Source organism: Chaetura pelagica, unplaced genomic scaffold (assembly GCF_000747805.2).
Source record: "Chaetura pelagica isolate M959 unplaced genomic scaffold, ChaPel_1.0 scaffold350, whole genome shotgun sequence".
Lineage (NCBI taxonomy): Eukaryota > Metazoa > Chordata > Aves > Apodiformes > Apodidae > Chaetura > Chaetura pelagica.
Window position 1 is genome coordinate 420,472 of NW_009951818.1, and position 17,420 is coordinate 437,891.

General features: G+C 39.6%; 1 protein-coding gene across 1 annotated transcript in view; it reads right to left on the minus strand.

The window, feature by feature from the left end:
• The window catches only part of ATL2 (atlastin GTPase 2), a 20,444-nt gene extending 3,230 nt beyond the window's left edge, over window positions 1-17,214 (minus strand). Inside the window, exons 1-10 of the mRNA XM_010008482.1 lie at window positions 16,987-17,214; window positions 12,422-12,556; window positions 11,003-11,107; window positions 9,835-9,885; window positions 7,653-7,709; window positions 6,582-6,674; window positions 6,171-6,309; window positions 5,243-5,370; window positions 3,047-3,103; window positions 2,014-2,085 (exon numbers count right to left, since the gene is read on the minus strand). Coding sequence (XP_010006784.1) covers window positions 2,014-2,085; window positions 3,047-3,103; window positions 5,243-5,370; window positions 6,171-6,309; window positions 6,582-6,674; window positions 7,653-7,709; window positions 9,835-9,885; window positions 11,003-11,107; window positions 12,422-12,556; window positions 16,987-17,214 — 1,065 coding nt within the window. The remainder of the gene's footprint in view (window positions 1-2,013; window positions 2,086-3,046; window positions 3,104-5,242; window positions 5,371-6,170; window positions 6,310-6,581; window positions 6,675-7,652; window positions 7,710-9,834; window positions 9,886-11,002; window positions 11,108-12,421; window positions 12,557-16,986) is intronic.
• Window positions 17,215-17,420: the final 206 nt, after the last annotated feature.

Here is a 17,420-nt window from a genome sequence, read left to right on the forward strand (position 1 = left end):
ACTTTCTCAAAGTACAGCATCCCCTTTCTGCCTCACAAGATGCGTGGCTCCACTGGCTAGCTTCTTCAAAGTACACCTTGCTGTCACAAACTTAACATTCGCACTCTACTCCCTGCTCAAGTTTAAAAACTACCTTCCTACTTTTTTCATACTGAAGTCCACCACATCTGACAAAACTGGGAAAATGGCTACCAGTCTTATCCTCCAAAATGGTCTTTTCACATTGCTCAAAGAATGTTAAACACTATGAGCTGCTGATGCACCAAGACACAAATAACTGCCACTGTTTTCTTAAACTCTGTGTGACTGCAGCTGTTGGTCCCTACATTTAAGGTCATTAGGGGGACAGTATTTTGGTTCTGCACACTCAGCAAAGGAGGGCTTTGGTTCATGAGGAGAACTCAGAAGATATAGTAACAACTATCTTTGCATTTAAGACTGGTTTATGTATAAAAATTTCCCACTTCTGTCCCTAAAAAATAGAAATTTCAGAGCTAAGTCACATTCACACTATATGACACATCTGCATAAAAACAATTCAAGAGATTTGTGTGCATTTCTACAGCAATAGAAATAAATAAGTATTGAGCAACATTAGTACAGAAATAAAGTCCATTTAAGATAACATCTGGTTTTGTTCATTCCTTGCCCCAAGTAAGAAACCTTACAACTCAACAGCCACTGAAGATTCAAGACAGGAAAGCATATTAGGCACTTAATATAAACAGCTCATTTACTATTTGAAGAGGTTTTCCAAAATGGAAACAAAGGAGTCCCTCTACCCCAGCACACCATTCTCAAAACAGACTGCTAACAACTGGAACTGGGTAGTCTGCCACCAGCATTAGGTCTTACTCTAATTTCAAAATGGAAAGGTATTTCAGCTATTAAGACTGGAATTAGCCTAGTTAATGGGGAACTACATATGTAGCATGTTATCACACCTACTTGTTAGAGAGTTGCAGAATTTCCACAGTAAGTCGTTTTAAGCTTTATGAGACATGTAATTCTTTTCAGAATTTGCTATGATAAAACATAGCATATTGCATAACATTACATTGGAATATGAAGTCCACACAGACATTCATCTTGGGAGTCACTATCTTCAAGAGAAGCAGCAAGTAGGCAGTTACACATACAGATTTTTCAGATAAGATAATTCTTGTATTTCAAGGTTTTTTTAAAAACCTTAGAATAATTCTAATACTTGCATTTTACAGCTAATGAATGACCTGGGTTGAGAAGTACGAGACCATAATATAAGAACTCTATCCCTGTGCAACCCTGGCCCACCACGCCTCCTCACCTGTTTGCCCATTTCATGTCACAGGATTTTAAGATGTCTGTCAAGAGCAGCAGGGGGAACTAACAGGTGGTGTGTTACAAACACACCCATTCCCATGCCTCCCCAGCAACTTCTGTCTCAAAGAATCACAGATTGTCAGAGCTGGAAGGGACCTCTAGGGATCATCTAGTCCAACCCCCTGCTAAAGCAGGATCCCCTAGAACACATTACTCATTATCTAGCTTGTGCCCGTTGCCCCTTGTCCTGTCACTGGAAACTACTGAAAAAAGTCTGGCTCCGTCCCCCTTGTGCCCACCCCTTAGATACTTATGTGCCTTCTCTTCTCCAGGCTAAAGAGTCCCAGCTCTCTCAGCCTTCCCTCATAAGGGAGATGCTCCAATCCCCCAGTCATCTTTGCCGTCCTCCACTGGACTCTCTCTACTAGTTCCCTGTCTCTCCTGAACTAGGGAACCCAGAACTGGATGCAGTATTCCAGCTGTGGCCTCACCAGGACAGAGCAGAGGGGGAGAATGACCCCTGTCAACCTGCTGGCACACTCTTCCTTACATCCCCTGGTTTTGCTGCATCAGACATCTAACCTCTAACCTCAAAGTACTGGCCCTAAGCTATTTTTCTCCATTAACATGCTCACAACCAACACCAAGTACAACATTAAAACTGAATGCCTGTATTTGCACATATGCAGTTAGAAAAAGTTGTCACCATACCTGCTCCATGCCTTTACTGTACAAGTCTTTTGCTCCTGCCACAGCAGCAAGATTGTTCGCCTCAGCTGTTGCCTAGAAAACATCAGGCACCATGTATGAACACAGCATTTCTAGCTAGTTAAATACATGTATTTATACTGCCCAACATACCCCCACAAATCCCAAAGCTTCAGATGGCCAGGAAAATGCCCCACAAAAGACAAACGAAGGTTAGCAGTATACATTAAAACAGATTACTAACTAGGAGAATGTTTCTTTAGCTTTACAGTACAGCTGTAGACAAACTCAAGGCATGCTAAGTAGAGCAAATGATAGCAGCCTTTGTTACACTGAGTTTTCTGAACTCTCCCAAAAGTCTAAAGATTCAGTTCCTTGAAGGACAAAAAAATATGCAGAACAATCATGCCTTAATGAAGTGATACAGAAAGCTTAAAAAAAACAAGTCCTACAAAGACAAAATGGTTAAAACTGACCCCTAAAGCCACCACACTTTGGTGAAAACTCTTCATCCCAAACAACTCAAGGGTTCACCACACAGCTTTACACAATCAGTTTGTGTACAGATCCTTTTAAAGCTGATTACATCCTCTTTGGATCAACCCAGAAAAGAAACTTCAATCTAACAAACCCACATAGAGCTGCCCAACACTGAAAGACAGTAGCAATAGCTGCATTACTATAAGCCTTCTCCATTTTATCCACTGCATCTGATGCCAAAAGGTCTCTGAATATGGCCCAAAAGATGCTGACAAAATAGCAAGTTACAGGAAACACAAGCTTAGAAACTACTGAAGCAGCTAAAAAACCCAACCAACCACAGTACCTCTGCTCCATTTGGCAGATGGAGCTGAGGAAAAACACAAATATGTACCCAGGCTACACATTTCAGATGGCTTTCAAAGTACACAGCTCCTTCAAGAACTACAGTTCTGTATGCAGGAGCTTCAGACCTCCAGCAGTCATGAACTTCAACTGCAAAAACCTTACACAGTACACATCATCTATCCGATTATTTGAAAGAAAAATAAAATACCTGCAGCATAGATTTTGGATGAGGTAGCTCCTCTCCTTGATAGATTTTAATATAAGCCTAAAAGGGAGAACGAAAAACCAAAGGTTTATTTTTCATAAATATTTATGATTGAGAAGGAGAGAACATGAATGATATAAAGATAGAGCTCCTAGATTATGTCTTTAACAGAAGTCTGACATTCTCAATTATCCCTAGTGCCTTAATCCCTTTACTCTCCTGTGCATTTGAGTCTGGGGACTAGCAGGGTATACAGCACCTTCAGGAGACAAAGCCACTATCTCAATAAGTTACAGGCTTGACAGCATAGTTTTGCACCCTCAGATACACTAGGCAGGGAATCTTCACTCAAAACGAGGTGAATATGACTATCTCATACAGCCTTTCTGGCAAGAGGTCCATCCAAACACACACCAGTGCTGGGAGAACCAGTACTTCGATTTCCTCATATGCCTTGTTCCTTTGAAGTGTGGGAGTCAAAAAACAGACCAAAGAAATAATGCAAATAGAGCTGAGCTGCCAAAATACTTCTGAAAGCCAACCAGACAGCCTATCCCACTATGCCCCACCCCACCAATCTTCAGGCATTCTTTCTTTCACTAGGGTTCAGAAGCCTGGAACAGAACATGTCCTTCATGTCTTCTCCAGCCTATGTGATGGTCTATGGCACAATTCTTTGACAGATTAGTGAAGGAAGAATAGCAGGCAGCATTTCAGTGCTCTGGACAAGTTGTGAAAAGCAGACCAACAAGACCACTCTCAGTTCCTCAGAGGCTAGGTAGTAATTTTTCTTCATGCTACTACTGCTCTCCCACTGACTTGTTTACAAGCCTCTGCCCTGAGATTTTTTTTCTCTGTAAAGGAGGAAGTATTAAGGTTATCAGGGTCCCTATACACCCAATGCTCTAGGTTGTAGGACAACCTATGAAAATGTAGAGACTTATACAGGACTCTGTTCCCTTGACACCCCCCTTGCTTCTGTAGCTATTTCCTCCAAGTAAAAGCCCTCTCAAAAGTTTCCCACTCAGACTTCATGATCTCAGCTTTAGATGCTCCATCCCGAGGGAGGAGTCCTCTTTAGTTATGTAACCACATTGTTTCCGCAGCACCCTGTGTGGCTGCTCCCAAACTGGATACAGGACAGGAATCAGGTAGCTTTTCAATAGAGGAGGTTTTAGAATCAGTTTTTAGGGAGCAGTCCTTTCTCAACGGCTGTTGAATACACACTCTCCACACTGTACAGGATCAGGTTAGAGAAAAAGTAGAGCAAAAAGCAGAGAGCAACCATGTCAAATACAGAAAGGGAACATATGAGTTCCATAGTGTCGATGATATGAGAACAGCCATGACTTCTGCGTCCCATATAATGTTTTTCCTTTATAAAAAGTTACTTCACTTAACAAGTGTTCTGAGTCCTAGATTTCTCCATTTTTTAGCTTCTTTCCTAACATTAGCCCAACTTTTCTACCTTTTAACATGTATGCTCAAAAGTAGTAATGCAAAACTCATGTATTTAGGAATGACTGCCACTTTCTCCTACCAAGCCAACTCCCTAAGTCATTCCAATCCAAAAAAGGTTACACACACCAGACCAATTCCTGGTGGTACAGGAATTATGTTATCACATTTCTGCTGGTGTCACCACAATGCCAAAACAGCTCAAGAGTCTAACAGCTGCAAGTATCATACACAAATATTTCAGAGGTACAGGGGTGCTGGACATGCAAGTGTTTAGCATCTTCTTTGCATGTTAAAAATCCAGAGAGGAGTGTCTGAAATTTTCACTGCATACCTAGCTATTTAAGAGCTGTTGGTTTTTTTTTAATCTGTACAATCTACATAAGATCCTCTTGAAAAAAAAAAAAAAGGTGACATATCCAGATAAACTAGGATTTCAAAGTATGAAAAAAATCTGTAATATTGTTTGAAGTAATTCAGCCTATTTCCGAAGAAAATAGGCTCAAACAAAAACCGAACAAACAAAATAAACAATTTTGCCAGTAGTAGTTTGCTAAGAGCTATACTGTTAGGAATTTGTGTGCCAGTTCTGGAAAGTCAGAGTACTGAAATGCAAATAGAAGTGAGCTGATCAGTGAGTGTCAGCCTAGATATCTTATCTTCTCTGGGAACAACATGTCCTAAAATTAGAATACTTTCTTTTAAGCCATTAACTGAAATAATTAGTATGAGTTTGCTTACCTTGAAGTATTCTACAAGATCTCTACAAGTCACCTTGGATCCACTGATCTCTTTTTCTACCAAGTTTTCAGGGGCAAGCAGTAATGGTATCAAATTCCGCAGTTCGTTCTTAAAATCTTCATCTATATCTAGTAAAATTCAATCAGTTTCAGGGAAAAAAGTGGTTAGTTTTCTTTTCAATCTTACCCATCCTAAAGGAACACTGATGACCCATGACCCTTCAAAATCCATATTGTCACAACTCTTGACTGCATTTATAAGATATTTAAAGGCTTACATACATAGTATAGCTTTAGTAAATTCTCCCCAGTCTTAGCTTTAGATAAAAAGAACAAGGTTCCATTGCCCTTGTAATATTTAAAGTGCATTTCCCCAACTACACCAACATCTTACACAATAATCTGTGCCCTCAGCACATAAGAGGCTGGCATTCTACTATCACAAACCCACTTTTTTAGCCTTTGCCATTCTGATACATTCCCTCTACTGAGGGACAAACAGTAATTAGAGGAATCCTGACTGTCCCTCTTTCTGCAGTAGTAGAAGCCTGCAGCTTTTATTTTAAAGTCATTCAAGTTCTGATCATTGGTTTATCAAGGTTTCTTAAAGGAAAGACTTTCCATTTTAAGTAAAGTCCTTAATTTTGTCAATTCTCCTCTCTGGAATTCTTATTAAATGCCTTTTAAGTATGTCTCCAGTTAGCAGATTACAATCAACAACCAAAGACATCCATTTCCTCTACCTGTGTGACTCTCTAAATCACTAAAAAGAACACAATGCACATTTCTAGATTCTGTAGTTTCACCTTGTAGGCCACATTTTTCCAATCAAGCATTTCAATAGCCAACCATATCAGTGTTCAACTTCACATATAAAACAACAAACTCGGTGATCTGAATCAAGAAACACGCAATGGAAAGCTTCCTACCATTCAACCTCCCATCAAAATTTGGATTTGTTGCAACTTTAAGACCCGGGTGGGGCAACAGGAAACAGCCAAGATTACTGAAACAGGAGTGAATATGCTTCCTTACATTCTGTAGCTCTTCATGTTGGTTTTGCTTTACCTGAAGAAAAAAGACAGTAAAAACTGCTAAGAGTTTTCCAGTATTGCAATTAAGATTACGTATCAACTTAAAAGCAGTTAAGAGCACAAACGTGTTTATGCTTTCATTCTTGAACATAAAAATGTCATGTTCTAAACCCCAGAACTCTGCACACAAGTGGAAACAGAGATATTCTATTAGCACAAAGAGATAGCTCATCATGCGTCATTATTTTGACAGTAAATTGTTGCTTAAGTCAGAAGACCACACTAGTACTACTAGAGATAACTCACCTGCAATCTTTTCTCTAGGAACTTTTTTCCTCCTTCCAAGCCATATGCATGTTCATAAGGATAACTCCAATCTCTAATTAAGAACATTAGTGTCTGTAACAGGAAGAACAACAGTAGTGAATGGCTTGTATAATTCCTAAGGTCAAAAACTATCGCGTGTCAAAGAATTTCTAGGCTTGGCTGCTTTAAATGCAGTAGCCTTGTAGTTTTGTGGTACAAGTGCTTGCTTGTCTAAAGAAAACAACAAAAAACCCCACAATCAAGCCAACAGAGTAAACACAAATCTAACTCACTCCTTATATGGAAGGAAGTACCCAAATGTCTCAAAAACATAGCTTTCCTGTTCCCTGGCTTTGTCTTTCACTATGCCACAGGAATGATACTGTCCTCTCTCCCATCAGCTGAAGACAGAAACAAAACTTGACATTACTCTTGTATTAAACAATGTGCTCTACAAAGAATGCATTTTGCCTGGGCCAATCACAGGAACATCAGGGCTTCATACTTGAAGGCTCAATATTCTACCAACACGAGTCTTAAAACTCAGCACTAACAGCAGCCGACTGTTAAGGAGGCTAAGGAGGATACCTGAGGACAGAAGAGATCTGTCTTTGACTCCACTTAAGAGAAGCAGCCTCAAACCCTTCTCTGGCCTAGCAAAGAGTCGGGAACACATCAAAAAAATTAAATGCAACATGGCTCTCCTCAATGCTATGGCTTAGAGGCTACATGACCTTTACTCAGAACCTTTACTCACCACCAGCAATGACCAAACATATTTCAGAGTATGAAGGCAGTGCAAAACTTTTTTCCTTAATGTCTGCACATTACTCAACACTTTAGTTCCCTTTATGCCTTACAACTCAGGCACAAAGCTATACTTGCCTAAGTCGTGGTCCTCTTCAGCGTTTTTCCTTTGTGTTTTTGCTGAGAAATGTGGTGACAGGGAAAGAAAACCAGTCTTGTAAAGAACAGGCTAGCTTCAGTCCAACTGATTTCTCTTCATTAAATATCCTGAGCTCACTTTCTACACATTCAAATGCTTAAGATCCATTTAACATATTTAGTTACCTGGAACGGTTTTTGGTAAATTTCTTCCATAGCTAGTCTTCCATATTCTGTAAACAACTGATAGAAAAAAAAGTGTAAGGATGACACATATAAAATACATTTTTCTACTGTAAAATATTCTGTCACTAGAAAATAAAGCATTCAATCTTAAGTCCTGTTATGGGTTGAGAATAGCCAATAAATCTCAAGAACAAGTACACCAACCCTCTGTAAAATTCAGGAAGGAGGCACCATTTTCACTGCTTTCATGTGGGGTATACTCAAGAGGAAAGCTGGTTGCATCTCTCAGCCAGCCAGTTTCAAGCACTTGTTTTCTAGGCTAAGGAGATAAGTTTGTAACATTAGCACCTTACTTCCCACAAATTATTTATTCCAGAAAATCTCAAGGAACTTTGCTAGAGCTAATGTATCAGACATTTAAATACAAGTCAAGCTCAGCAGCCTCCCAGATCTCTAGTTCAGCTCATGACCTTAACTGCTAATTGTTCTTTCCTTCCAGTATAAAGGCAAGTGTCAGCTTTCTTCCTCTCATTGCTCTGACCGTTGCTAATACCAGCAGCAACATTCTTCACAGAACTGAGCAGGCCAGACAAACCACAAGAACACAAATCTTGGACTGTGCTGGCTGTTTCAGCAGAAGTAAATACTTTCAGTTGTTGATTCATGCTAGCTCCCTTACAGATCTTAGAGGTGAAGATGAAGAAAGCATACCAGTATCCTCCAGTAGCAGGCAACTGCTCTTGTGCATTAAAATTAACTCCTGGAATATCTCAGTAAATTTAATTACTAAAAGGACAATTCCTCTTGTGTTGATCACAAGGGCATCCAAGAAATTACTAGTCAAATTAGTCTTATGACTAATTTAACACAAAGCAACCTCCAAACTCTAGTCATCCTGAGCAAAAGAAGCTGTGAAGTGACAAAGCACCCACAGGAGACTGGCTCCCTTAATCCTAACTTCCTACCCCATTCACTTACCTGATACATGGAAAAGGCAGCCAGAGACTAACAGTATTTCAGAACAACAGAAAATCCTGTTATAACAGAAATTCAGAACTTCCTTCACTCAGCTCACAATTCCTTGCCTCAACTCTAAGGGCCTGGGTGTCCCCTACCCACTGCTTACATTTATCACCCTTCTCTGCCCTTTCGTCCCTCAAATCTCACCCTCCAGTATAACAGAAAGGGATTGATTCATTCAGATTGGACTGAGGCTGCCAAAGGACCAAGGTCATGAGGAAAGCCTGGCTTTCAAATAATTAGCTGAGGTCTTTTTTGTTTGCAGTGCTTGATTGGGGCTTTTTTTGTGTGGTGTGGGGAAGTGCTGGCCCAGTGATACAGCCCTGTTAACTGAGAACAACATCACAAGACTATGTTTAGTTAGTGCTCTTAGACTTCCACTACTGGCAGCCAGACTTTTGCAGCACTGACCAAGACAGAAGTCCTTTCAATCAGAAGACACGTAAAACAGTTTTAAGCTGTGACAAGGTCACGGCCTGAGCACAGGCAGACATTTGTTAATACACAAGCTAGCCTTTAAAGCTACAGGTCTTAAGTTAAGGAGATAAGGTTCTTGAACCATTCACATAAAGCCAGAATTCAATGGCCTTTGACCACAATGTACCATTACAGGATCAAAACCCCAGGGCAAAGAGACGGCAACTCTCTCCTGATTTTGTTTATAAGCAGAAAATAAAGTGTAAGTTTCTTGGCTGAAAAACTACAGAATGCTTCTGCGTAGAATATGCTCTTTTTGCCCTGACCCAAGCTCCCACATTTCTTAAGAAACTGGTTATGAAATTCCATCCATTTTCCTATTTTAGGGGAAAAGGAGAAACATTAGAATGTTCTCATTAAGTACTTCCATGGATCATCTTCCTTTCGCAACCTTTCAGGAATTTCAAAACTTACTATATAGAAATCAGACTTTAGAAAGATTTAGCCAGATTAAAGCCTGTAATTTTATCTCTGCTTTGACATAGCAAGTGCATCACAGCATCATGGAGTTAATGTAAATAATGTTGTTATAGGCAGCACTAGTTTTAGCAGCAGGTCAGCTTCAGTGTTTTAATATGAAGACAAAGGCAGCTCCCAAATCACAGTTACACTAGTTGTAACTTCAAGAACAATGTCAAGAGTATCAGTTCAGAAGCAGCTTAATATAAATTCAGCATATTCTTACCTGCAAATGTTGAAGGTCATCTTCCTGAATATTCTGGGACAAGTTGTATACCTGCAATATAAAGTAATTACAGTATAACATGAAACCATTTTGCCCTTTTCCAAAAAGTCTAACTACCCAAAAATCTGCAACTAGAAAGGTGTGACAAAAGGCATCTCAAAAGTCATTTCCTTACACAAAGTGCTAGGGACAAAACCACTGCTGACTACCCTAATCTTTCTTAGAACAGCTTATTTCCAAGGAAACAAGCCATAAAGGAACTGGAGAAGACTGTCAAATGCTTAAAATCATCACACAGGTGTGAGACAGGAGGATTGAGAAGGGCATGTGTTTGCCATCCTCAAGTCCAAGTGATCTAGGATTCAGTGATCCAGCAGCTGCATCCCTGACACAGAAATAACTGGGTAGTTAGTTCACCAGATTTTTTTCCTTTCAAATCTTCCTAAAGAAACCTGATTTTATCCAGAGAGCACATGACTGTTTCAATAGTACAAATACTGAACACCAGTAAACCCACAGATGCATCAATAACTCACAATTTATCCTAACTACAGGAACAAAAAAGCCAACCAAAAACTCATCCAAAGCAACCCCACAGGGCAGAAGTAATGGTCTACATACTCCTGTTATTTTTTTGTTGTAGAATGCCTGAAGAAGGTCACTTGTTATCGCCACAAAAACCTGCTCACTTTTGGCACGTTTAAGGCACAAGCTTATAAGTAGTTTCCAACCCAGCAAAAGAGAATTGTCAGAAGTTTAACAGTAGCAGCAAGTTTAAGTTTAGCTGGACTAGATGATCTTTCGAGGTCCCTTCCAACCCCTAGGATTCTATGATCACCGTGTAATTTCACCCCAAACTGTATCTAAAGTCTTAAAAAGGACTCTAACACATCCGTACAGAAGCAGTTGCTACTTTGACACCTTTTTTTTGGGATTCCCCAGTCCAGTCAGCAATTTAACTGAGCTTGGCCTTGGATAACCTTCGTTCCACTGAAAATTTTACGAAGGATACTACACTGAAAATAAGATAACAAGTATGAAAGCTTAAATAGTAGTTGGAGGAAGATACACAGGTGAATTTCAAAGCATGGCTGGAGAGATCTTCCCTGCATGTTCAGTATAGTGGATTCCTATAGCTGCCATTATTTGCCAGCACAGGTATTCTCACCTGGACAGAACTTGTCATGGTGCTCAGAGCAAAAACCGTTGCACAGTCTTTGATAGTGGATTGGCTATCAAAGGCACCTTGGGTATCCATGAGCAGCACAGCAACCTAGAGAGTTTTAGAGAGCAGCAATAGTTAACCAAATTGTTAACACTTTCAAACTCCAGGCCACTGGGATAAATCCTATTTCAAGTAGACCATGTCTCTACCTCTACACCTACTTGCTAAACCTCAGCCAGGCTCTCTGTACACATGCCTATACGGACCCACAGCTGAGTAAGAAATAACTAGAGGGCCATGTCATCAGCCTTATGTCCTTGACCTTGCTACACACTAGTTACCCTTTCCCACAAAGCCTCCCTCAGACTATTGGGGTACAGTGCAGAGTAACAGATGGCTCTTAATCACTAGAAAAACTTCAGTCTCAGCTGACAATCCAGCATAGTTCATTACAGTGATAAGATAAGAAGGTGATAGATATATTTTTTTAAAGTCATCATCTTAAAATAATTTTTAGAAGAAAACAAGATCATTAATATCAACTGTCTGCTGGAATGATAAGAAATTAAGTGATCTTAATGATACAAGTTAATCTGTTCAATTCCCATCTATGGAATCTACTACAGTTCCCTTCTCTTTCAATTGGAGATAACTGATACTCAAGCACAAGTGAGTGATTTGTCCACTGAGCACAAACAGATCCTCACAACTTAACTGTTGGCTAGCTATAAGATTTAAGAAAATCAGCCATCAGATGTTTCCTCCGCAAATGCAAAGGTTATGAAAGTTAAATAATAAATAATAACATTAACACTTTGCTTCAGCATGAAGATAAACACCTACAAACAAACTTTGTAGTTAAACTAACATTTTTAGAAGACACACCAGCTTTGATTACAATAGAGTTAATGCCTTTTATCCCACTGTTAGACTTAATCCTTTTTTACAAACTACCTGTTAAACTACATGGAAGGACCAGCTTACAGATACATAAGTTGTTTCCAATACTTATAGCCACTCATTACCTTTCACTAGAACACAGTTACCAGCTAGAACACATTCTCACCACTCAAAAAAGCATTTGTTATGGAGATGTTCTTATCACAGCATTTGTATATATATATGGTATTTATAGCCATTACAGTTTTACAACATCCACAGGATAACCCACCCATTAGCCTGGACAGATTAGACTTTGCCAAAACAAAGTACACTCAGAACAGGACTATAGTTGAAGATCAAATCTTAAAACCCAGTAGGAAAACTCATACTTGCACTGATAAGGTTTCAAAATGTTATGCAGCTACAGAATGCTAAGGAAAGCAACTGATATTTTAATTGCCTCCATGAAACCCATGGCATCACAGGTATATGCACAGCAGCAAAAATCCTTACATACACCTATTTAAGTCAAGCACTCACCTTTGTTCCATTTGGTTTATCAATTACAAACACTTCACTCCAAATCTGAATGCCAGTAGTTTCACGCTCACAGCCACCTCTCCATGTAAACCCAGTCAATGGCTCAGTATTGCCACCTATCCAGCAAGGAGAAGTCTACAAAACAAGAGGAGAAACTTACTTAAAACCAAGGAGTTGGTTTTTTTAACATACTACATTTTAGCAAATTTCCACATCGTTCTCTCATTTTCCTCAGAGCTGACTGACAATGCTACACAAAAATATTACAACAGAATGCTACTCTACGGTGTTTCAAGGATCATCCACAAAATAACGTTGCTCCAAGTCTACTGTATTTCTGCAGCTGATCTACTCTACAGCCACTGAAGAGTTTATGTGCACAGCTTTCAAGTCTTAAGTACTTGGAGCTAATGAGAACAGCTCAGTTTTGTCTGTCAAATCCTCTTTGCACTCATACTCTCTCCACTCTCATACTTCTCTCAACTCAAACACTGTTGCAAATAGCACATAATTTAACTACGAGGACTGAGCTAAACCTCTGTAAGGAATAAAACACCTGATTTTGACTTAATCCTCTCCCTTCCCCCTCACAAAGAGGTCAACTGCTGAAACTAGGTAAGTATCTAAACCCCTGCACTAATAGAGGCCAGAACATGACTCCCAATGCCAACTTGCAAAAGCCAAAGAATAGGCAAAGACGAGAAGATCTCCAATCTATACTTGTCACAGTTACAAAATACTTTTTCCTAAGTGATTAGGATTCAAGAGAAAAGGTCACGTTGAAAGTTTGATATGTGTCAATCAACCTATCCATATTGAAATTTTATTGGCACATTGCCCACTTTAGGAAAGGCTATTAGAGAATCAAGTACAGACTGCAGCTAATATTTCTGGCTGACGGTACTGTAACAAGGTCCCTGAGGACAGGCAGCACACAGAGCAGTGGCTCACACAGAACCATACAGCCTTTATATAAGCACATTTAACCCAGAATGTAGTTTATGTACTGAGCAATCTAGGAGTCTGAACAGGCACCCTGAGGAAGTTTCACTGCCATACGTTTATATACACTTCAATCCTGCAAGAGAGAAGTTGCAGGCAGACAAGAGTTGTACTGATGAGAGGACTTAGTAAAAAACCTTTATTTCACAGGCTAGAACATAGCATGCTGGCAGAACAGAGACTGACATTTAATGAATTTGCCTCTGACTGTCCAGAGAAAATTATCAGCCAGGAAAGTGTTCTCTTTAAGAAGGTCAAAGGGGAGACTTCTCAATTCACTAGGCTATGGTCTCTATCTTCCATGCTCACTCTGCACTGGTAGTTTTCAGAAGAGAACTCAAGACTTCTCTTCACATTCCAGAAAATAGCGTGAGCACCCAGGGGCTGTACACCACAGAAATACTTAATACAAATAAATGCAACTGCTTGTTTCTAAAGGGGACCAGAAAAAAACCTGCATACTTTCTTCATGCCTAGCAGAATGCAGAGCAAACCAAACTAGGAAGTAAAGTTCTGAACCAGCATTCTCTCAAATGCTAAGTGCACACGATTCAGCTCTGCTATCTGGATCAGACATGGCAAAAATAAATCACATGAGCAGATAAAAATTCAGAAAATTAACACAGGCATTCAAGTGAAGCTCTTAGCAGGTAGGTTGTTAATTGTGGGGTTTTCTGTTGGTTGCTTTTTTTTGTTTGTTTTATTTTGATTTGTTATGCACATACACTTCTACCAGCGAGACTAAGCAAAACCTGAACAGCTTTTCCCTGGAGTTTCTTATCCCAGAAGATGCTTATGCATCCACTGGCCGCTCTAGAAATACAAGCTCAAGGCCTACTTTGAACTTGAGTACATTCCAGGACACTGTTTTGAAAAGTTGAATCATATTTCATAGGTATGTGGCAATGGAATGTAGCTTTTCTCTTTTTTAAAAGTATCTGTTATGTTTTCAACAATAGGTTCCATTTGTCACGTCACAGGAAACTTCGGTGTCTTAACAGGCACAACTTCAGCTGGAGCTGTTTACCCTGAGAATTATGCATTTAAGTCTGACTGACCTTTGCATCAGTCTGAAGCACTCCTAGCTTGTTACCTCTCTCTTTCTTTTGTTAAAACTCAGTATTTTAACATTCTCCATCCATCAAAAGTTGGCTTGAAGGATATTCAAGCAATGGGAGGAGGAAAAAGACTTTCTTCTTACTGAAAAACAAGCTAGAAGTTACACTACAATGTTATCAGTCACCTAAAAGATAACCTCTCTAAATATATTACACAAAAGGACCAAGGCAACTTTATTTGCGTAGTGCCATTAGTACATAGTGTGCCCTGCAGATTAATACAAGCTAAGAAGTTCATATGTCAAAAAAAAAGAACTTTAAATCTAAATATACTAGTGGTTCCTGCACCCAACTCTTAGTAAGGTTTAAACTGCAACAAAGAATACAGACTCCTTGCAGCAGCTTGCTGAGTATACACTGCTGCTGCTTTGTGGCAGATTATTCTGTTCCACTTCAAATGAGCAATCATAACACTAAGTATTAGTGCTTGAAATGAGATGCCCACCTCCATGAAGATAGTGACCAATCTCAGCCATGCCGAAACCCTACCTGTGACTTCAGCTGGCACAAGTGAGACTTTTAGAGTGGTAACTTTTCATAGGACCTTCACCTCTTGGTTTAAGACAAGAAATTTGGCTTCTGAAGTACCTTGGCAAGTTTTTCACCACACATATTAACATCCACAGGGGAGGATATCCCAAAATTACTTGATTAGTGTATGAACTGAATGCAGATTTAGTATTTCATGCAAGATCCATCCAATATTTAGTTCACAGAAAACAGAGACTTGTAATAAAGCCAGACTGAACGTAGAGCAATCAGACTAAAGAGTACTATAAAACTACACAGAAGCTCCCCCCCATGGTACTGGAATTTGCATAAATGCAGAGGATACCACTTGACATAATACAATTTGACAGTGCAAAAGAGGAGGCACTGCACTCCTCTCATCCACAACTGCCATCAACCAGTTTGCAGAAATTCTTATTCTTGTAAAACTCTTTTCCTAAGCCAGTTTAAACCACTGAACTGGCAGGAAAACAATTTGGCAAAGCACAGCACGTCCTGATGCAACATTGAGCTGGATCAGCTCAGCTAAGGGCCTGCAAGCATTACAGCTTCAGACTGCAAAAGCCTGTGGAGAGCAAGACTTCTGTGCTGTTGATAAGAAATAGTTGTTACAGTAGAGGGCTAAATTCACCTTATCTTCAGCTTAAATGAAACAAATGGTATTCTGAAAGACACCTACAGAAAACCAAAGTGACTGTGCAAATAGAGGGAACAGAGAGGCATGGTATTACATAAGGTTGAAACAGTGTTTCGATCCATTTTGCATCATTAACTTTTATTTCACAATCTGAAAGTCAGAATGTTTGCTTAAAGCCCACCCCTTCTATTTTTGGAAGGAACATGCACTTCCCCTATCCAGCCACCATCTAGCTCAGATTGCAGCTCTTGGCAGTTTGGGTTGTTTGTGGCTTTAGTCTTTGGTTTTGATATAAAGGACATTTGAAAGGGTTTATATACACACACAAAAGGCCTTCCCCTGAGCAGCTGTATCAATTAAACACTTATTCCTCCCTAGGTTAAAAGAGTCTTAAGAAGCCGGGAGCACCAGCTTGCTACTCTGTATTCCTCCTCCCATATCCTCAGTGTCTTCCTTACAGAACTCTTGGCAAACCAGTGAGAGGAATTTCAATAGCAAGCACCACTGGGACTGAAAGGAAGTCTTCATCTGCCAACTACCAACCACTTCTTTGTAATACTCCTGTATGTCCTGTCACTGCAGGGCTCATCTTGGTTTCTCCTCAAGCCAGCTAGCACAAAGGTGAAGAGTGATGCAAGTGATGCTTAAGTTTCTGCTACTGTTAATTCCAGCTTTGAAAAACACTGACTAAAAAAGGAATAGGTTCTGGTTTTTTAAGAACTTAAAAGAGCAACAAAACACTGAATTTTGGATCAGGCCTTCACTAACCAATTACTTAAAAGGATTTTAAACATTCCTGGATTATGCTCAGACACACATTCTAAGCCCAAACAGGAGACTTTCCCCCCTTCTGTCATACCTCAGATTTCAGCAGGTTTAGTCCTTCAACAGGTACCCGATATTTTTGGGTTTGGTGTTTTGTTTTTTTGCAACAATGCTGCTGCTACAATATGACTTCAAAAGATGAAGTCAAAGCAAGATTCCTCTAAGCCACCACTTGGAAGAAAGAGCTCAACTAGAAGGCCACCACACTTCCTTATTTAAGTTTTTCTCATGGCCACTTACATCAGACACCAATAAATTCCTTTGATAACTGCTGGAAAATTTGTACAGAAAAGCTGTCACTTAAATACACTTCTTCAGAGAGTAGGAACAGAGTAGCTGGCTTCTCCATCCCCTAATAAATAAGAAAAAATTGACCTGCTATATTTGCAATCAAGGTAAAAATAAAAATATATATAGACATTACTAAAATATCAAACTACTTTTCTCTTGCAGGGGAAATTCAAGTTACTCACCCTGTTATACATATATCTAAGCATGAAGTCCAGCAGAAAGGATTTTCCTTTGCGGAAAGCTCCTGCTACAGATACAACTACTATATTAAGATCTTTGATGTGTTCCTGAAGCAAGATTTTTTCCAATGCTTCTTCATCTAATTCAAAGTTATGGTCATCTTCATGAGCAAGAACAATCTGTATGGGGCGTGGCTTATCCAAATCCACCTCATCATCTGAGTCTGGCATGGCATCTGAGTCAGGTAGGGCATCCTCCTCTTCTTCCTCGTAATGCTTACCTGCAAATTGACAAGTTACAATACATTAGTAAGTCAGAGCTTAGGGCACTAGACATTTCTTAGAAGTGAAGCCTTGAGCTAAGCAATGCTCTTGGAAATATGTGCAGACAATGAAATTAACAGCAGTTCCCTCACCATTTTCATCAATTTACATTT